General features: G+C 40.4%; 1 protein-coding gene across 1 annotated transcript in view; it reads left to right on the top strand.

The window, feature by feature from the left end:
* FRMD4B (FERM domain containing 4B) overlaps positions 1 to 17,995 on the top strand; it is a 204,261-nt gene that overhangs the window by 176,401 nt on the left and 9,865 nt on the right. Inside the window, exons 13-22 of the mRNA XM_037743555.1 lie at positions 1,235 to 1,311; positions 3,220 to 3,358; positions 3,878 to 4,019; positions 5,526 to 5,659; positions 5,748 to 5,867; positions 7,000 to 7,225; positions 10,945 to 11,001; positions 12,422 to 12,569; positions 15,458 to 15,577; positions 16,426 to 17,237. Coding sequence (XP_037599483.1) covers positions 1,235 to 1,311; positions 3,220 to 3,358; positions 3,878 to 4,019; positions 5,526 to 5,659; positions 5,748 to 5,867; positions 7,000 to 7,225; positions 10,945 to 11,001; positions 12,422 to 12,569; positions 15,458 to 15,577; positions 16,426 to 17,237 — 1,975 coding nt within the window. The remainder of the gene's footprint in view (positions 1 to 1,234; positions 1,312 to 3,219; positions 3,359 to 3,877; positions 4,020 to 5,525; positions 5,660 to 5,747; positions 5,868 to 6,999; positions 7,226 to 10,944; positions 11,002 to 12,421; positions 12,570 to 15,457; positions 15,578 to 16,425; positions 17,238 to 17,995) is intronic.

Raw genomic sequence — 17,995 nt, 5'->3', positions numbered from 1 at the left:
GTTACAGACAGCTATGTGTGTGGACCACGGAGGGCTGTGTTGTTAGGGTGTGCTGGTTTATTTCACTCTGTATGGAATTGGGGAGTCCAGTCCAAACGCTTTTTTCCCATGCCTGCATATGCATAGAAACCTTCAGCTCATTTTGTTGCTTTACATGATGAGGTTTACATGTTTGTGAAAAGCCTGGGTTCCCGTATGTCAGGAAATGGTTTTGCTGGTAGTGCAATGCAGAGAAGTGCTTATTATTTAGACCATTAAAAATAATCTTTTAAAATTATTTGAACATAATTTTTAAATCCAGCCGAAGTCTAATAATGGAATGAAATCTCTATATTGGTATTTCCCTAATCCAGACTGGGGACAGAGGAGAGGAATTCAACCATGAAGTTCAAGTTGACAGGACAAACTAAGGCTCAGGATAGTACACTATCTTGTACAGAGCTTAGGAAGCAGCCCAGAAAACATAGCAAGGCATCCTTGATTCTGTGAATGAGCTGCTTTCTCTCAAATTATTCGGTTTGCAAATGCACATTGGTAGGAAAGTTTATTTCTCCCAGTCGACTGACAGAACTGGGTCCAGCAATAGCGTATCAGTAGTGTGTATATCAGAGTGTACAGAGATTGGGAGCTATGTTCAAAAGCTGGTGGTTCTAGCTCAGAAACCAAGAAGAGGCTCTGGTGTTCCCTCCTACCCACTCTCTGCCCCCAGTTACTGGTGCTAGGTTTCTGTGGCATTTAGGGGAACTCTCTTCATAGGTAGGAAACTGGTATCTTGGAGAATCACCCCTGCATGGGGGTTCCGTTTTACTTTCACTTTGCATTCTTTTGAAATTCAATCTTAGATGTTATTGAAACATCCCTTTGAATATCTTTCCATTTAGCTATGAAACCAACATCTTTGAGAAGGTTGGTGCTTACTGGAATCTGTGCAGATTTCCTTATTATACAGTTGAGTAAGAGGAAAAATAGTGTACATGTTCTTCCACAGATGGTTGGTTTTACTGTTCGAGGAAGATGTATTGGGGCAGTAATCTTAATAGTTAAAGATTGCTGTCAGCAGAAGGAATAAAATGGTTTCAGGTCATAGTTGATTTGTAAAAAGGCTGAATCACATATTCATGCTTCATCGTTATCAGTGTACCTTCTTGGAGCTTATAGTCTTTTGATTATTAAGCTGATTTACAGGCTTAGTAAAAATAAGGATAAATAACACTGGGTTTTCTGTTTTCTTTAGTTATTCCAATGGAAACAGCTGGAGAACTTATATTTCCGTGAGAAAAAATTTGCTGTTGAAGTTCATGATCCACGAAGGTGAGGATCAAGGACTTTTCTCTGTATGACCCAGTTACTATACAAATAATGCTGCGATCAACATTTGTGTACAGGTTTTTGTATGAACATATGTTTTCATGACTCTTGGGCATATACCTAGAGTGGAATTGCTGGGTCAGATGGTAACTATCTTTAACTCCCTGAGGAACTGCAAGGCTGCTTTTCAAAGTGCTGCACTATTTTACATCCCAACCAGTAGTATATATCCTGATACTTGTTATTTTTAGTTCTGTGTATGTGTATGCCATCCTAGTGGGTTGAAGTGGTACCTTCTTGTGGTTCTGATTTGCATTTCCCTCATGACTAATGATGGCTGAGCATTTTTTCATGTGCTTCTCAGCTATTCTTATATTGTTAGTAGAGAAATGTCTATTCAGATCTTTTGCTCATTTAAAATGTTGGTGCTCCTAGTCATTAATTAAAAAAAAAAAAAAGCCAAGTTATCAACATGAACGGAAGTCAGGAAGTGGGTTCTTATCTATCTTTTTTTTTTTTTGAGATGGAGTTTCGCTCTTGTTACCCAGGCTGGAGTGCAATGGCACAATCTCGGCTCACCGCAACCTCCGCCTCCTGGGTTCAGGCAATTCTCCTGCCTCAGCCTCCTGAGTAGCTGGGATTACAGGCACGTGCCACCATGCCCAGCTAATTTTTTGTAGTTTTAGTAGAGACGGGGTTTCACCATGTTGACCAGGATGGTCTCGATCTCTTGACCTCATGATCCACCCGCCTCGGCCTCCCAAAGTGCTGGGATTACAGGCTTGAGCCACCGCGCCCTGCCCTGGTTCTTATATATCTTAAGAGAAATTCTTTATTTGTTTTTGCCCCAAGACAGAGTCTCAATCTGTCACCCAGGCTGCAGTGCAGTGGCGCAATCTTGGCTCACTGCAACCTCTGCCTCCCAGGTTCAAGTGATGCTCATGCCTCAGCCTCCCACGTAGCTGGGACTACAGGCATGCACCACCACGCCAAGCTAATTTTTGTATTTTTAGTATATACAGTGTTTTACTATGTTGGCCAGGCTCATCTCAAACTCCTGACCTCAGGTGATCCATACCTTGGTCTCCCAAAATGCTGAGCCACCATGTCGGGCCTTAAGAGAAATTCTTAATCAGTCCTTAGTGGTTACTTTTCAGTCCCAAGATGGCTATGGATGTTTGAAGGCCAGAGTGATGGGAGGAAATACCTGTGATCAAAAGGTGACCCGAAGAGATAAGCCAAATTCTTACAAAGAGCATTAGTACCGTGTCACACACACAGTCTGTCTGCTTCTTGCGTGTTCTCTCTTTCTCCCTTTTACTCCCTTCCCTCCCTTCTTCCTCCCTCCCCCTCTCTTTCCTCCTCTCTCCTCCCCCCTCCCCTTTCCTCTTTCCATCTCATGTACAAGCAGCAAGCACTCTGGATAGTTTTGGACTTGCATAGTCTCAGGCATTATCATTAAGTGCATTCTCTGATAATGTCATAGCCAGCCAAATCTACCTAGATCTGAGACACTCTTTTACCTTGAATTAGGTGCTCATCCCACACTTGGTTGCTGTATCTTTAAAATCTTATCCCATTTATTTCTAATCACTTGTGATGGCTGCACATCCTTAGAGTTTCTAACTAAATGTTTTTGTACGATCTCTAATTTGATTGATTCTTACCAGCTTTTGAATTCATTGTATGTGTTTTTAAACATGCTGTTTATCCAGAAAGCGATTACTTAGTTCTGAATTGTTTTGATGTAAAAGGAGAAAATCAGAAACTTGGTCCTCATTTGCATAAGAGTTTTTATAACAGATAGACAAGTAAGGGGAAGATACTTTGTTAGAACGCTGCTCATGGGGTGTATTTTGCATCATGCTGGGCTGGAGGAGTAGTATTTGAGTGCTTTCTTAAATCTTTCAGGATTTCAGTGTCAAGAAGAACCTTTGGGCAAAGTGGCCTCTTTGTGCAAACATGGTATGCTAACTCTTCTCTCATCAAGTCCATTTGGGTAATGGCAATTAGTCAGCATCAGTTTTACTTGGACCGGAAGCAAAGCAAAGTAAGTAACTGGCAGCATTTCTATAGGGACAGATTCTCTTTTTGCATTCTGTTCAGAATATAAGCCTTAGAAAAGATGCAAGCACAAGCATTTTTGCTCTCTGAGATTTTGTTGTGTTCAACTTCCAACTGTTTCCATTTTTTATATGTTTAAATGATAGGCATTATGTAAGCTGCTTTAAAAGTTGTAAGACTGGCCAATGTTTTGGCATGCATGTGTGACATACTGGTATGTTCGTATACTGGTGACATTGCTGGTGGTGATGTTGCTGATGTCATTTTAAAATTAGTAGCTGAACCACACCATCAGAAAATCACGCATAGTTATTAAAACATTTTAACTACAACACTTAAGGCTTTGCGTGTGTGTGTATGTGTGTGTTGTCTGAAGAATCCCACTTGAATATGCTAGAATTTTAAATTATCCTGTGTTGATATTTTTATTATATGTTAACTTAATTGTTTTATGAATTTGAAGTATGTTTAAGTGAATTCTGTTTCATTGTTGTGTACCTCTTAGGCAAAAATTCCTTCAGCCAGGAGTTTAGATGAGATTGCAATGGATTTGACTGAGACAGGAACACAGAGAGCCTCCAAGCTGGTGACACTGGAGGCGAAAAGTCAGTTCATCATGGCAAGCAATGGCAGTTTAATCTCCTCAGGTAACATCTTGGGATTAGAGAACGTGCAAACCATCTTTATTTTATTTGTTTTTTTGGTCATAAACCACTTCTAAATCCATCTTTTAATCTATTCTTTTGGGAATAAATATGTCCATAAATATGTATGCAACGACTTTGAATAAAAATTTAAGGCTAGTTTTTTAAAGAATATAGAGAAAGTCAAATTATGAATAGGTTGTGCAAGTAATATGAGATGCAAGGATGAGGAGTACAGATGTGTGGCTCCAAAGAACATTTTCCACAGTAGCTGCTTTTCCCAGCATTTAGTTTTTGATACAGATAATTGTCTAATTCTCCATGCAATATAAAATGCTGTACAAACATGATTACAAGCATACCCATTCAAATATGATAGCTTGCCCTAAGCCCTTCCTCTGTAAAAATTCTGGAATCTCTTATTAAGTATATGTAACTTTACTAAAATGATTCATCCCATCTAAATCTCACTGTCAGCTTGTGAATCTGAATCTTCCTTCACACAGATTATTCTTTTCCTTGCCTGCTTACTTACTTTCCTTCTTTCTTTCTTTTCTGAGACAGAGTCTCCCTCTGTCACCCAGGCTAGAGTGCAATGGTGTGATCTCATCTCACTGCAACCTCCGCCTCCTGGGTACAAGTGATTCTTCTGCCTCAGCCTCCTGAGTAGTTGGGACTACAGGCACATGCCACCATACTCTGATAATTTTTGTATTTTTAGTAGAAACGCAGTTTCGCTATGTTGGCCAGACTGGTCTTGAACTCCTGACCTCATGATCTGCCCGCCTTGGCCTCCCAAGTGCTGGGATTAGAGGTGTGAGCCACCGTGCCCGGCCTTCCTTGCTTACTTACTCTCTAAAAAGAACACTTGAAACAACTACTCAAGAACTATCTTATCTTCTCTTCTGCTCAGAAAAATGAAAATTTTCCTTGGGTGTGTCTGGGATGTTAAGCATTTTATCGTTATCCCCAAAAGGACTGAGCCAGAATCCAAAAAGGAACACTTTTTTTTTTTTTTTTTTGAGACGGAGCTTCGCTCTTGTTACCCAGGCTGGAGTGCAATGGCGCGATCTCGGCTCACCGCAACCTCCGCCTCCTGGGTTCAGGCAATTCTCCTGCCTCAGCCTCCCGAGTAGCTGGGATTACAGGCACGCGCCACCATGCCCAGCTGATTTTTTGTATTTTTAGTAGAGATGGGATTTCACCATGTTGACCAGGATGGTCTCGATCTCTTGACCTCGTGATCCACCCGCCTCGGCCTCCCAAAGTGCTGGGATTACAGGCTTGAGCCACCGCGCCCGGCCCAAAAAGGAACACTTTATTACCAGGTTCTCTTTGATGTCCAGAAGAATGAGAAAATGTTTTCCAGTTTCCTTTTATTATGTTGAGAAACAAGGAGAAAAGAAACTACCATTTAATAAGCAGCTTTAGCTTAAAAATCCTTTGTCCTTTAGAAAGGAAGGAAACATGCCTTATATAAACCTTCCCTGCCCTTCCCCGATTCCCTAGGTTCTCAAGACTCAGAAGTTAGTGAGGAGCAAAAGAGAGAGAAAATCCTTGAACTAAAAAAGAAGGAGAAACTTTTACAAGAAAAACTTCTGAAAAAAGTTGAGGAGCTTAAGAAGATCTGTCTGCGGGAGGCTGTGAGTCTGTGTTTTGGACTTATCAAATTGTGTTTGACAACTTTGACCAGTGTCAATTATCTGCTCTTAATTCTGTCCTGTTTTACAGGAGCTTACAGGCAAAATGCCAAAGGAGTATCCCCTGAACATAGGCGAGAAGCCTCCTCAGGTCAGAAGACGTGTAGGTACTGCGTTCAAATTAGATGACAACTTGCTGCCGAGTGAAGAGGTATGAACGACATCTCTGAGACTTTCAATTAATCATGAGACAGGAAAGCTGTCTGAGTACAGTGTACTTCCTTTGGTTTTTGAATCTCAGCTGTATGTTATCTCACCAATAGAGATGGATCATGCACACCAAATTGAACTCTTTCTTTCATCCCCACTCCAGTCAAAATTGAGTTACTTTTCGCTACTTTATTCCCCAAATCAAAGAGAGCATTCAATGAAACTCCAAATGCTTCTCAATTGAGAGGCAGTATTTTAAGAATTAAGAACTGCAGCATTAGGTTCATTTACTTAAAACTAAATAATAGCAAATAGTTCAGCCTCTCTAAAGTCTCATTTCTCAGGCCTCAGTTTTCCTCATCTGTAAAATGCAGATAATAATTGGACTTCCCTCCAAGGGATCCAGTGAGTATTAAATGAGATAATACATGCACAGCACTGAGCTACAATCAAGATAAAACATTTGTTAGCTGATATAGAGTGTATAATACTTTCTCATTTGCATGTCATCAGTCAATATGACCGTACCTATGTTTCTTGTAGAAATTTGACCATCTTAGCTTTAGAAAATTTTAGCTGTTTCCATCTTTGGAAATCTTTGCTATTTATTGAGTGCTCACTACGTACCTATCTCTGAGCTAAGCAATGCACATATATTGTCTCATTTGATCTTCAACCTACTTTCATAAGGTAGGTGTTATCTTCATTTTACAAACGAAAAAACTGAACCATTAAAAGATGAAGCTATGTGTCAGTTCTGGGCACAGGGTTCTAGGCAATGTATCTGGGGTCATACAACCAGAAACCACCAAAAGAAGGTCAAACCCAAATTTATCTGTCTCTAAAGCTATGCATATGAATATAACCTTCTGCATCCATGAGCTTTAAGAATATATCTGTGAAAACTGTGATCTTGACCCAACCAACTGAAGGAATGGAAGACTCAAGGAAGGGTCCTTGGAAAGAGAAGAGGTTTGGACTAATGAGATGTCTATGCGGTAAAACTTAGGAAGATAGTATTCTCAAAGAACATCTGATTCAAGAAAGTCCACAAGAAGTTTTATTACACAATGCATGTGAGAGCTGGTCGTATGTGTCCATAAAAATTAAGCTGTCATTATATAAAAATGCAGGATCCTACTTTGCAAGAGCTGGAGAGTAATTTCCTAATACAACAAAAGCTGGTGGAAGCTGCAAAGAAACTTGCCAGTGAGCCAGACCTTTGTAAAACTGTGAAGAAAAAGCGAAAGCAAGATTACACAGATGCAGTGAGAAAGCTTCAGGAGATTGAAAATGCAATAAACGAATATCGAATTAGGTGTGGAAAGAAGCCCAGCCAGAAAGCAACAGTGTTACCAGGTTAGTAACAAGTAAGGTTTTTTTTTTTTTTTTTTTTTTTTTTGAGTCCCTACTCAATACTTAATGGTATGTAGCATTTCCAAACCAGTTACCAGTTAATTTGGTGAGAGATAAAAGAAAAACCAGATGATCAAAACTAAGTTTTCTTTCCTTTTTTTTTTTGGGGGGGGAGTCGGAGTTTGGCTCTTCTTGCCCAGGCTGGAGTGCAGTGGTGCAATCTCTGCTCACTGCAACCTCCACCTCCTGGGTTCGAGCGATTCTCCTGCTTCAGCCTCCCAAGTAGGTGGGGTTACAGGCATGCGCCACCACACTCAGCTAATTTTGTATTTTTAGTAGAGACAGGGTTTCACCCTGTTGGTCAGGTTGGTCTCAAACTCCTAACCTCAGGTGATCCACCCTCCTCGGCTTCCCAAAGTGCTGGGATTACAGGTGTGAGCCACTGTGCCTGACAAAACTGGGGTTTCTTAGGATAAAAATTGTTTGGAATTTCAGTCTTATAAGTGTGTAAACTTGATTTTAAAATTCTGTGATTTATGAAGGCTATTTAAAGATATGGACAGCACGGGCATGGCGGCCTACACCTGTAATCCCAGCACTTTGGGAGGCCGAGGTGGGTGGATCACACCAAGCTAAGGTGTTTGAGACCACCCTGGGAAGCATAGCGAAACCCCGTCCCTTCAAAAAATATTTTAAAAAGTAGCCAGACATGGTAGTGCACACCTGTAGTCCCAGCTACAGGGGAGGCTGAAATGAGAGGATCACTTGAGACTGGGCAGTGGAGGCTGCAGGGAGCTGTGATTGCACCACTGCAATCCAGCCTGGGTGACGGGGCAAGACCCTGTCTCAAAAAAAAAAGAAAAAAGAAAAAGTAAGCAAAATTTAAAAATAAAGATATGGGCAAATGGTCATGATATAATGTGAAATGCAGAAAGCCAGATATAAAATTTTTACCACAACATGATCCCAATTTTGTAGAAATAAGCACACACAAAGACTAGACAAGAAATATTTCAGAATACTAATAGTTGCGAAATTTCAAGTAACTTAATTTTCTTCTTTTTATTTTTTTAATTTTTTCTATTTTTTAAATTTTCTTCTTAATAATACTCTTCTGTATTTCCCAAGTTCTCAACATTATATATTTATGACTTTAATTTTCAGAATAAAAGTAAACCAAGAAATCACAGGTAGTTTTAAAGTCCAATTGGCTTTACATGGTTATTGGCATGGTTTTCAGCTGTGGTGATTGAAATATGATTGTATTTCTTTGATTTCAAGACATTTTTTTTCCTTTACAATTTAACATCTAAGGGATAGTTCCTTTTTTTTTTTTTTGAGACAGAATCTCTCTCTGTCCGCCAGGCTGGAGTGCAGTGGCACCATCAAAGCTCACTGCAGCCTCGACTTCCTGGATTCAGGTGATCCTCCTGATAGCTGGGACTGTAGTATGCACCACCATGCCCAGCTAATGTTTTGTAGAAATGGAGTTTCACCATGTTGTCCAGGCTACTTTCAGACTCCAGAGCTCAAGCAATCCTCCTATCTCAGCCTCCCAAAGTGCTGGGATTGCAGGTGTGAGCCACACCCAGCCTTGTAATAGTTCTTAACACACTAGATGGTGTGTTATAATAATACTTGGCAGTACTTTTTTTTTTTTAACTGGTGCTTAAAATATATATCTTAGATTTGATGAAATACAGTAACTGAGTTTAGATTATACTTGGGTATAGAGCATGTAATTTACAAAGCAGAGACATGGCTTTTGGAAAGGGAATATACAGACATCAACACACAAGTGTTAGTGCACCACAGCTGAATAATGTAGAGTAGCTTTGACTGAATGTGAAATCCAGTTGGCCTTGGGGGTGGTTAATTTCTAGACCTTCAGATATGGGTGATTAGCATTGTGCTTAACTTTAAGGCCATTCGTTATGGCTCATTCATCCTCAAACTGCAAAACTTAAATGTTCTCCTTTACGGTGAAAGTGTGTCTGACAGCTGAGTATATTGGCACCTTGCCTTCAAGCGCCACTACGTGTCTAATAGATAGTTCACTTGTTTCTGATACAGATTCACATTAGAGATTGGATGGAGAGCTTCCCTTCATAATGGTTTTGAAGTTTATATCGAAGGATTATATTTACCTAGAACCTTGTGCCAAAACACTCAACCAAATATGGAATGATTTGCCAAAGCAGATCAAAACATCTGAGTTATTCCTCTTTACTGAATACATTTTTTTTTTTCCATTTGAGACAAAGTCACCCAGGCTGAAGTACGGTGGTGTGATCTCAGCTCACTGCAACCTCCACCTCCCAGGATCAAGCAATTCTCCTGCTTCAGCCTCCCAAGTAGCTGGGATTACAGGCATGCACTACCACACTTGGCTAATTTTTGTATTTTTAGTAGAGATGGGATTTCACTGTGTCGGCCAGGCTGATCTCAAACTCCTGACCTCAAGTGATCAACCAACCTCGGCCTCTCAAAGTGCTGAGATTACAGGTGTGAGCCGTTTTGCCAGGCCATGTTATTTAACATTTGATGGATACCAGCAATAGTCAGAGTGTTACGGTCATTACCAACCAGAACACAGTCTCTAGGTAACAAAAGCAGTAAGTCTAGCTAATATTTACTGAGCGTTTGTCATGTAATGCTGGGAGCTGAGCTAGGGGCTTTACATCCGTTATTCTAACACCTCACCCCAGTACTATGTGATAGGTACTGTTGTTACCCCCACTGTAGGGTTCAGCTGAGTGATGCTTAGAGATTAAGTAATTTGCCCAAGGTCTCGCAGTCAATAAATGGCAAAACCAAGACTTAAACCTAATTCAGTGGTTCTCATCCAGGGAGGCTGGAAATCCTATAATGCACAGGACAGCTCCCCAGGACAAAGGATTATCCAATTCAAAATGTCAGTAGTGCCACTGTTGAGAAACCTGTTGAAAAGCTTGGCTGGTTGTAGTGGTTCACACCTTTAATCCCAGCACTTGGGGAGGCTGAGGCAGACAGATCGCTTGAGCCTAGGAGTTCAAGACCAGCCTGGCCAACGTGGTGATACCCCTATCTTTACTAAAAATCCAAAAAATTAGCCAGGTGTGGTGGTGCGTACCTGTAGTCTCAGGTACTCAGGGGGCTGAGACGGGAGGATTGTTTAAGCTCAGGAGGTTGAGATTGCAGTGAGCCATGATAGCACGACTTTACTCCAGCCTGGGCAACAGAATGAGACCCTGTCTCAAAAACAAAAAAGAAAAAAAATAGAGAAGGCCCTTTCTTTCAGGAACAGGTCAAAAAACAAGTAATGCTAAGAGTAGATTCTCAAATGAGAATTCGCTTGTGTTTTATATAACATTTAGCATTTATAATAAGAATGGCATGATTTTTCTTTCCAGTTTGTTGGTTGTAAGCACCAAAAATGTAGGTAAAGCTTTCTTCCAGTGTAGAAGAAACACCAAAAACTAGTTTAAAACCAGCACTCCCTTGAAGTCTGTTCCATTTTAAGAAATAATCTAATGTAATATTCGTACAATATGTAAGATGTTTTGATTTTTGTTAGTATATGAGTCGATTCTTACTACAGTAGTTAATTATTTTTAATGCACTGTAATTAGTTACTTTTTTTAAAAGAAGATAAAATTTATTCCCTTGAAAGTTGTTCTTCTAGGGCCCCTCTAATTGTATAAATGCATAATTATACTAAAAGCAGTTATTTTCATTCACAGAAGACATAATCCCCTCAGAGAGTAGCTCTTTGTCTGATACCACCACATATGATGATCGTAAGTGGCTCTTCCTTTTTTGCTTTAAAAATGTTAGATATTCTGAAATAATTAAGATAATTTTCTTAGTTAAGTAAAGCCTACTTGTTTCTCTTTTGCCAAAACGTAGAATAAACTAACTTGCATTCATGCAAAATGGTTGGGAAAGGAAATGCATGATTAACACCTACTCAGGTTAACTCAGCATTAAAAACAGGACCATACAAAATCACATGACTTCAGGAAATCAGAACACTTTCACAGGATTGTCTAAGTCTCTCAGTAAGGACTTGAAGGCTCTCTGAAGTGTTTCTTAACTTTTTATTTTCAAGTAATCATGGGCTCATGGAGAGTTCCATAATTAATAGAAAGAGTCCTTCAGCCAGCTTTCCCCAATGGTGACATCTTAAATATCTGGAGTCCAATATCAAAACTAGGATATTAGAGTGTATGCTTTGATTATCACTGAATTCATCACAATATGAAATAAAATTATTGTATGTTTCACAATATGAAATAAACTTTCACATTTTAGATAAATGAAAGTTTTTCACTTAGGAAGAAAGGCACAGTTAGACGTTGGGCTACCTGTCATTTTGTTGTTTCATAGAGGTAGACTGTATCGATTGTAATGGCCTGTAGTTGTTCTATACATTTCATTGTAGAATGGGTTTCCTATCAACTAGTAGAGTATTTCTTTGTCATCTCTTTTACTTAACCAGATGAGTTGGCTTCTCTGTGATATGACTTGAAGAATTCAGGAAGCCACCCCCTACTGCTTTATCTTTCCCAAGTTTTGTGGTACATAAAATTTCACCACTGCAGACTTCTTTGGTCATCCTTGCCATTCCTCTTTGAAAATGTAATTATCAGTGGGAAACATAACAAGCCTCTAATGATGGAGCATAAGTCAGTTTCGTTACTTTAAATGACGGGATAAGCCTTTGGCCTAAAAGGTCTAAAAACTTTTTTTTCTTTTTATTTGTATCGTCTTTTTGTTCACTACCTTCATCCTTTTTTATCTTTTTTTATGCTTTGTTTTTTCTTTCTTCTTGAGGCCTAAAAACTTTAAAAGTAAAGGTGAACAAAAATGATCCAGGCTAACTTCCCCTTGGTTCTTTCCACACTGGGGATTTTCTTTAATATAGCTTTTAAAAAGCTGCTCTATTACCCATTCCCCTTGAGTGATTTACTCTCTCAGAGTAGAATTTGGCAAAAGATGTTTCAGATCCCAGAAGAGGGTTCAGTAATTTCATGTTTTCTGATGTATAAAATATAAAAAATAACTTCTTGAAAGTTAAGTACTTCTAAAACTATCATCTTTGGAAGAACACTTTGTTCACTAAATCTTCCAATTTCTTTTTTTAAGGTGTTGGCAAGATATTTATTTACTTATTGATTTACCTACTGATTTTTTTATTCACCCATTTACTTATTATAGCCAGTGACGCCTTCTCTGTTGCTGGGCAGCGATCAAGTTCAGTACCTCATTCTCCAAGAATTCTTCCCCCTAAATCTCTTGGTATTGAACGAATCCATTTCAGAAAGTCGTCCATCAATGAACAGTTTGTGGATACCAGGCAGTCCAGGTGAGACCTCATATTATCAGTAAGGTTAATGCCTCACAACTAGGAAATTTTTCCTCCAAAATGTAGTGTGTGGTTGATATAGTTTCACATGTTTTTATTTATCCTTCCAGAGGATGTTATCTTGTAAAACTGGGGCATAGAAACTAACCCAGTTATTTGTTGTTTGCAGCAAATGAAAATGAAAATGTTTTTAAGAAGTCTTTTAAAATGCATTTGACCATTTCCTTGACTTTAAAGTCTATTCGACCTATATTAATTTGTAGGGACATTAATTATCATCTGGATTTGGACATAGCGTCCTCAGTACAGTTTCATAGTCACTGGTCTAAGGAAATTGTCATTAACCAAGTAGCGGGACTGATTTCCAATCCTGCAAATAAACATGGCACTTAAACCCATTTTATAATCTGTAAAATAGATAATCCAAGCATTTTCTTAAATATCTCAGTTGTAAATATTATCAGTGCAATAAGAAACTTGACAGGCCAGTGGTTCCCAGAATTTGGCTGTATGGACAAATCCTTAAAAAAAAAAAAAAAAAATTAAGACACAAGATGGGATTACCAGTGGTTGGTTTGCCTAAAAAGGAATCTTCAAACAGGCTGAGTGTGGCAGCCCACACCTATAATCCCAGCACTTTGGGAGGCCAAGGTGGGAGGATCACTTGAACTGAAGAGTTGGAGACCAGACTGGGCAATCTAATGAAGCCCCATCTCTACATTAAAAAGAAAAAAAAATTTAACTTATTTGTTAGACAGAGTCTTGCTCTGTTGCTCAGGCTGGAGTGCAGTGGTGAAATCTCAGCCCACTAAAACCTCCGTCTCCTGGGTTCAAGCGATTCTTTCACCTCAGCCTCCTGAGTAGCTAGGATTACAGGCACTCACCACCATACCCATCTAATTTTTGTATTTTTAGTAGAGACAGAGTCTCCCTATGTTGGCCAGGCTGGTGGTCTTGAACTCTTGACTTAACGTGATCCACCTGCCTCGGCCTCCCAAAGTGCTGGGATTACAGGCATGAGCCATCACGCTTGGCCCCTAGTTTTTTTTTTTTTTTTTTTTTCATTAGCCAGACATGGTATTGTATACCCGTAGTCCTAGCTATTTGGTAGACTGAGGCAGGAGGATTGCTTCAGCCCAGGATTTCAAGAGTGAAGTGAACTGTGATCATGCCACTGCACCCCAGCCTGGGCAACACAGCAAGATGCTGACCTCCCCCCGCCAAAAAAAAGGCAGGGCATGGTGGCTCATGCCTGTAATCCCCCAGCACTTTGGGAGGCTGAAGCAGGTGGATTATGAGATCAAGAGATTAAGACCATCCTGGCCAACATGGTGAAACCCTGTCTCTACTAAAAATACAAAAATTAGCTGGGCATGGTGGCACCCTCCTGTAGTCCCAGCTACTTGGGTGGTTGAGGCAGTAGAATCACTTGAACCTGGGAGGCAGAGGTTGCAGTGAGCCAAGATGACACCACTGCACTCTAGCCTGGTGACAGACTGAGATTCTGTCTCAAAAAAAAAAAAAGAAAAGAAATGATCAAACAAATAGCACCATGAATCCATGAAAGAAACAACATTTTGATATAAAGAATATATCCACTATCATTGTAGTAATACTAATTGGATGAAGTTAACATTTCACTTAATGTTAATTTGATTTTATATTAATTTTATATAACATTTCTATTGAGTGCTTACCTTTTTTTCTTTTTTCTTTTCTTTTTTTTTTTTCTGAGACGTGGCCTCACCCTGTTGCCCAGGCTGGAGTGCAGTGGCACCAGTAGCCTCCTGGCTCACTGCAGCCCCCTCCTTTTAGGTTCAAGCAATTCTCCCACCTCAGCCTCCCGAGTAGCTGGGATGTGTGCCACCACGCCCCGGTAATTTTTGTATTTGTAGTACAGGTAGGGTTTCACCATGTTGGCCAGGCTGGTCTTGAACTCCTGACCTCAGGTGATCTGCCAACCTCGGCCTCCCAAAGTGCTAGGGTTACAGGCATGAGCCACCACGCCTGGCCGGCTGTTGATCATTTACTGTGTCCCAGACACTGTTTATGTTTTTCCCATGTAATTTATTAATGAATTTAATCCTCATGACAACCCTACTGTCATTACTCTTTAGAGATAAGTACACTGAGGGCCAGGGACCACGAATAACTTCATTGGGTTCATCAACTAGTAAACAAAGGAATCAAGGTTTGAACCTAGGTAGCCTAGAACTTGGCAGGCTCCGAAGCTTACGATGTGTGTGATTTCAGTGAACATGTTATACTGCATCTCAGCAAAGATGGAAGGTATTTGCTTTACAAGGGCCAAACAGAATAATTTTTTTTTAATTTTAAATAAAGAAAATTATTCTCAAAATCAAGGTAGATTACTGGATTATTCAAATTGGATAAATTTTTACTTATGAAAATATAACCTACACTTTGTTATGTTTGTAATTTGTTAAAGGCCAGTGAAAACTTTACCGTGTATCAGCCCCAGTTTGTGGATTAGCATTTAGGAACTTTTGCCTGAAATGGTAGATTCAAGGAGCCAGAGCTGCGGTAGCCAATTTAAAGTAAATAAAATTTAAAATTTGGTTCCTCAGTCATGCTAGCCACAATTCAAATGCCCAGCAGCTACATGTGGCTAGTGGCCACATGTGTACTCTTTATTAAAAGTCCTTTTTTTTCTACGTATTTGTGACTAGAAAGTCAGACCATATATGCTTCCACTAAAACTCACCTAGGATGTACCAGGACACTAAACCGCAAAGATACCCTTCCTATCTTTCTCCCTATATTCCCTTTCCTTGGGCTTCTAGTAAGTTTCCTATCAGCTTACGAAAAGTTTCCCAGAGATGTTGAGAGATTCATCATTTCCTGAATTCTTCTTTTTATCCTCACAGAGAAATGCTGTCGACACACAGCAGCCCTTACAAAACTCTAGAGAGGCGGCCCCAGGGAGGACGAAGCATGCCCACCACACCAGTGCTTACCCGAAACGCCTACAGCAGCGGCCACTTGGAGTAAGAGAGCTTCATTCTCATTGCTTTGGCTCTGTTGATTTTTGCTTTGAGGTTCTGTCTTGCTGTGTTGCAGTTTTTAATCATTTCAAGTGACTTTCTGTAGCAGGAATTTGTTTTATGGTTTTACATTCTCTGCTAACTTATGGTTTCAAATATGTTGGCAAAAAAAATGTATTTGATTTGTTCAAGTATACATTAGATTTTTAGTACCTTAATTTCCCCTGTCACATATTGCCGTTCATTATTCAATGGTGAGGATGAAGTTAGTAACAATAGCAACATTTTGAAATGTTTGTGAGTGCTATGCTAAATGTTTTATATGCACTGTATTATTTAGTCCCTATAGCAAGCCTTTGGTGAGGTAATAAGATATTGTTTTCATCCTCCTCTTACAAAGGAGGAAGCAAGATTCAGAGAGATTAAATATCTTGTCTGAGCTCATACAGCTGGGAAATACCAGTGCCGTGACTCAGCCCAGACTTATATGTACCATATCTTCATATCCTCTAGGAAGACAGACCCTCCAAAGACATGTTGGGTTTTTTTTTTAGTCTCCAGTGCAAACTGTGCATCATCAGTTTGTGTCTTTCCCTACCCTCAAGGGAGGATTTGGCTTGCAGAACGAATAGAACCCAGTTCTTTTCTCATTTTGACCGTGGTAATGAACTTACGTGTGAGCCAATAGATTTGGTGAACAAATAGATTTTGTTGTGCAGTCAGCTTTGGCAACCTTCAAAGTCCTACTGCGATTCACGAGCTATTCAGTCATTCAGCATGGTATTCTTTTTTCCTATGTGGGTCCTCCTTTCCTTCTTGCTTTTGACAGATTTGCCTTTCTCCTCTTTCAGACCCGAATCTTCGTCTCAGCACTGCCGCCAGCGGAGTGGAAGCCTGGAGTCCCAGTCCCACCTGCTCTCCGAGATGGACAGTGATAAGCCATTTTTCTCCCTCTCCAAATCCCAAAGAAGCAGCAGCACAGAAATCCTCGATGACGGGTCTTCTTATACAAGTCAATCAAGCACAGAGTATTATTGTGTGACACCAGTTAGCGGCCCTTATTACACCACCCAGACCCTGGACACTCGCACCAGGGGTCGGAGGAGGTCAAAGAAACAGAATGTTTCTACTTCAAATTCAGGAAGCATGCCCAACCTAGCACAAAAGGATAGTTTGAGGAATGGTGTCTACTCAAAGAGTCAGGAGCCACCATCTTCCAGTTACTACATTGCCGGGTACACACCCTATGCAGAGTGTGACTTTTATTACAGTGGTGGTTATGTCTATGAGAATGACACCGAGGGACAGTATAGTGTCAACCCTTCCTACCGGTCCTCAGCCCACTATGGATATGAACGCCAGAGGGACTACAGCAGATCCTTTCACGAAGATGAGGTCGACCGGGTACCCCATAACCCATATGCAACTCTCCGGCTGCCAAGAAAGGACGCCACAAAATCTGAGCACATCACCAAAAACATCCACAAGGCCTTAGTTGCCGAGCACTTGCGTGGCTGGTACCAGCGGGCCTCTGGGCAGAAGGATCAGGGCCACAGCCCGCAGACCAGCTTTGATTCAGACAGGGGATCACAGAGATGTCTGGGGTTTGCGGGCCTTCAAGTACCTTGTTCTCCAAGCAGTCGTGCATCCTCCTACTCTTCAGGTGAGAATACCGTAAAAACACGCGACACCTGGATGTTATTTACATTATGTTCCCTGCCTACCCAAAACCACTTCACGGATCATGGGACCAGTACTTAAGGTCAAAAGAGTGGTAACCATTCGGTGGAACCCCACAATCAGGATTTCCAATTTAAAAACAGTTCTTTCCAGCTCTCCAAAGAACTCAGTACCCTTGACTGTAATGAAGCAAATTGTAGATTCATATCCAGCAAACATTGATTGAACATGTACTCTCTGTGCTGCCTTGTGTTAGGATTTTGGTTTTGGGTTTTTTGGGGTTTTTTTTGTTTTTTTTTTTTGAGACGAAGTCTCACTCAGTCACCCACACTGGAATGTGTTAGGGGTTTCACTTGCATTATCTTTTTAGGATTTACATTGATAGGCACATCTATTAAATGTGTTCACGTCATTGAGGTTTGATATTTTGAAAGAATAGAGTACAGCTGGGCACAGTGTCTCATGCCTGTAATCCCAGCACTTTGGGAGGCCGAGGCAGGTGGATCACGAGATCAGGAGTTTGAGACCAGCCTGGCCAACATAGTGAAACCTTATCTCTACTAAAAATACAAAAATTAGCCGGGTGTGTAGCTCAGCTAAAATTAGCACGTGTCTGTAGCCCCAGTTACTCAGGAGGCCGAGGCAGGAGAATCGCTTGAACCCAGGAGGTAGAGATTACAGTGAGCCAAGACCATGCTATTGCACTCCAGCCTGGGTGACAGAGTGAGACTTGTCTCAAAA

This window comes from Cebus imitator, unplaced genomic scaffold (assembly GCF_001604975.1).
Source record: "Cebus imitator isolate Cc_AM_T3 unplaced genomic scaffold, Cebus_imitator-1.0 Scaffold147, whole genome shotgun sequence".
Taxonomy (NCBI): Eukaryota; Metazoa; Chordata; class Mammalia; order Primates; family Cebidae; genus Cebus; species Cebus imitator.
The sequence above is the reverse complement of the archived record's forward strand: the minus strand, read 5'-3'. Positions and strand labels throughout refer to the sequence as shown.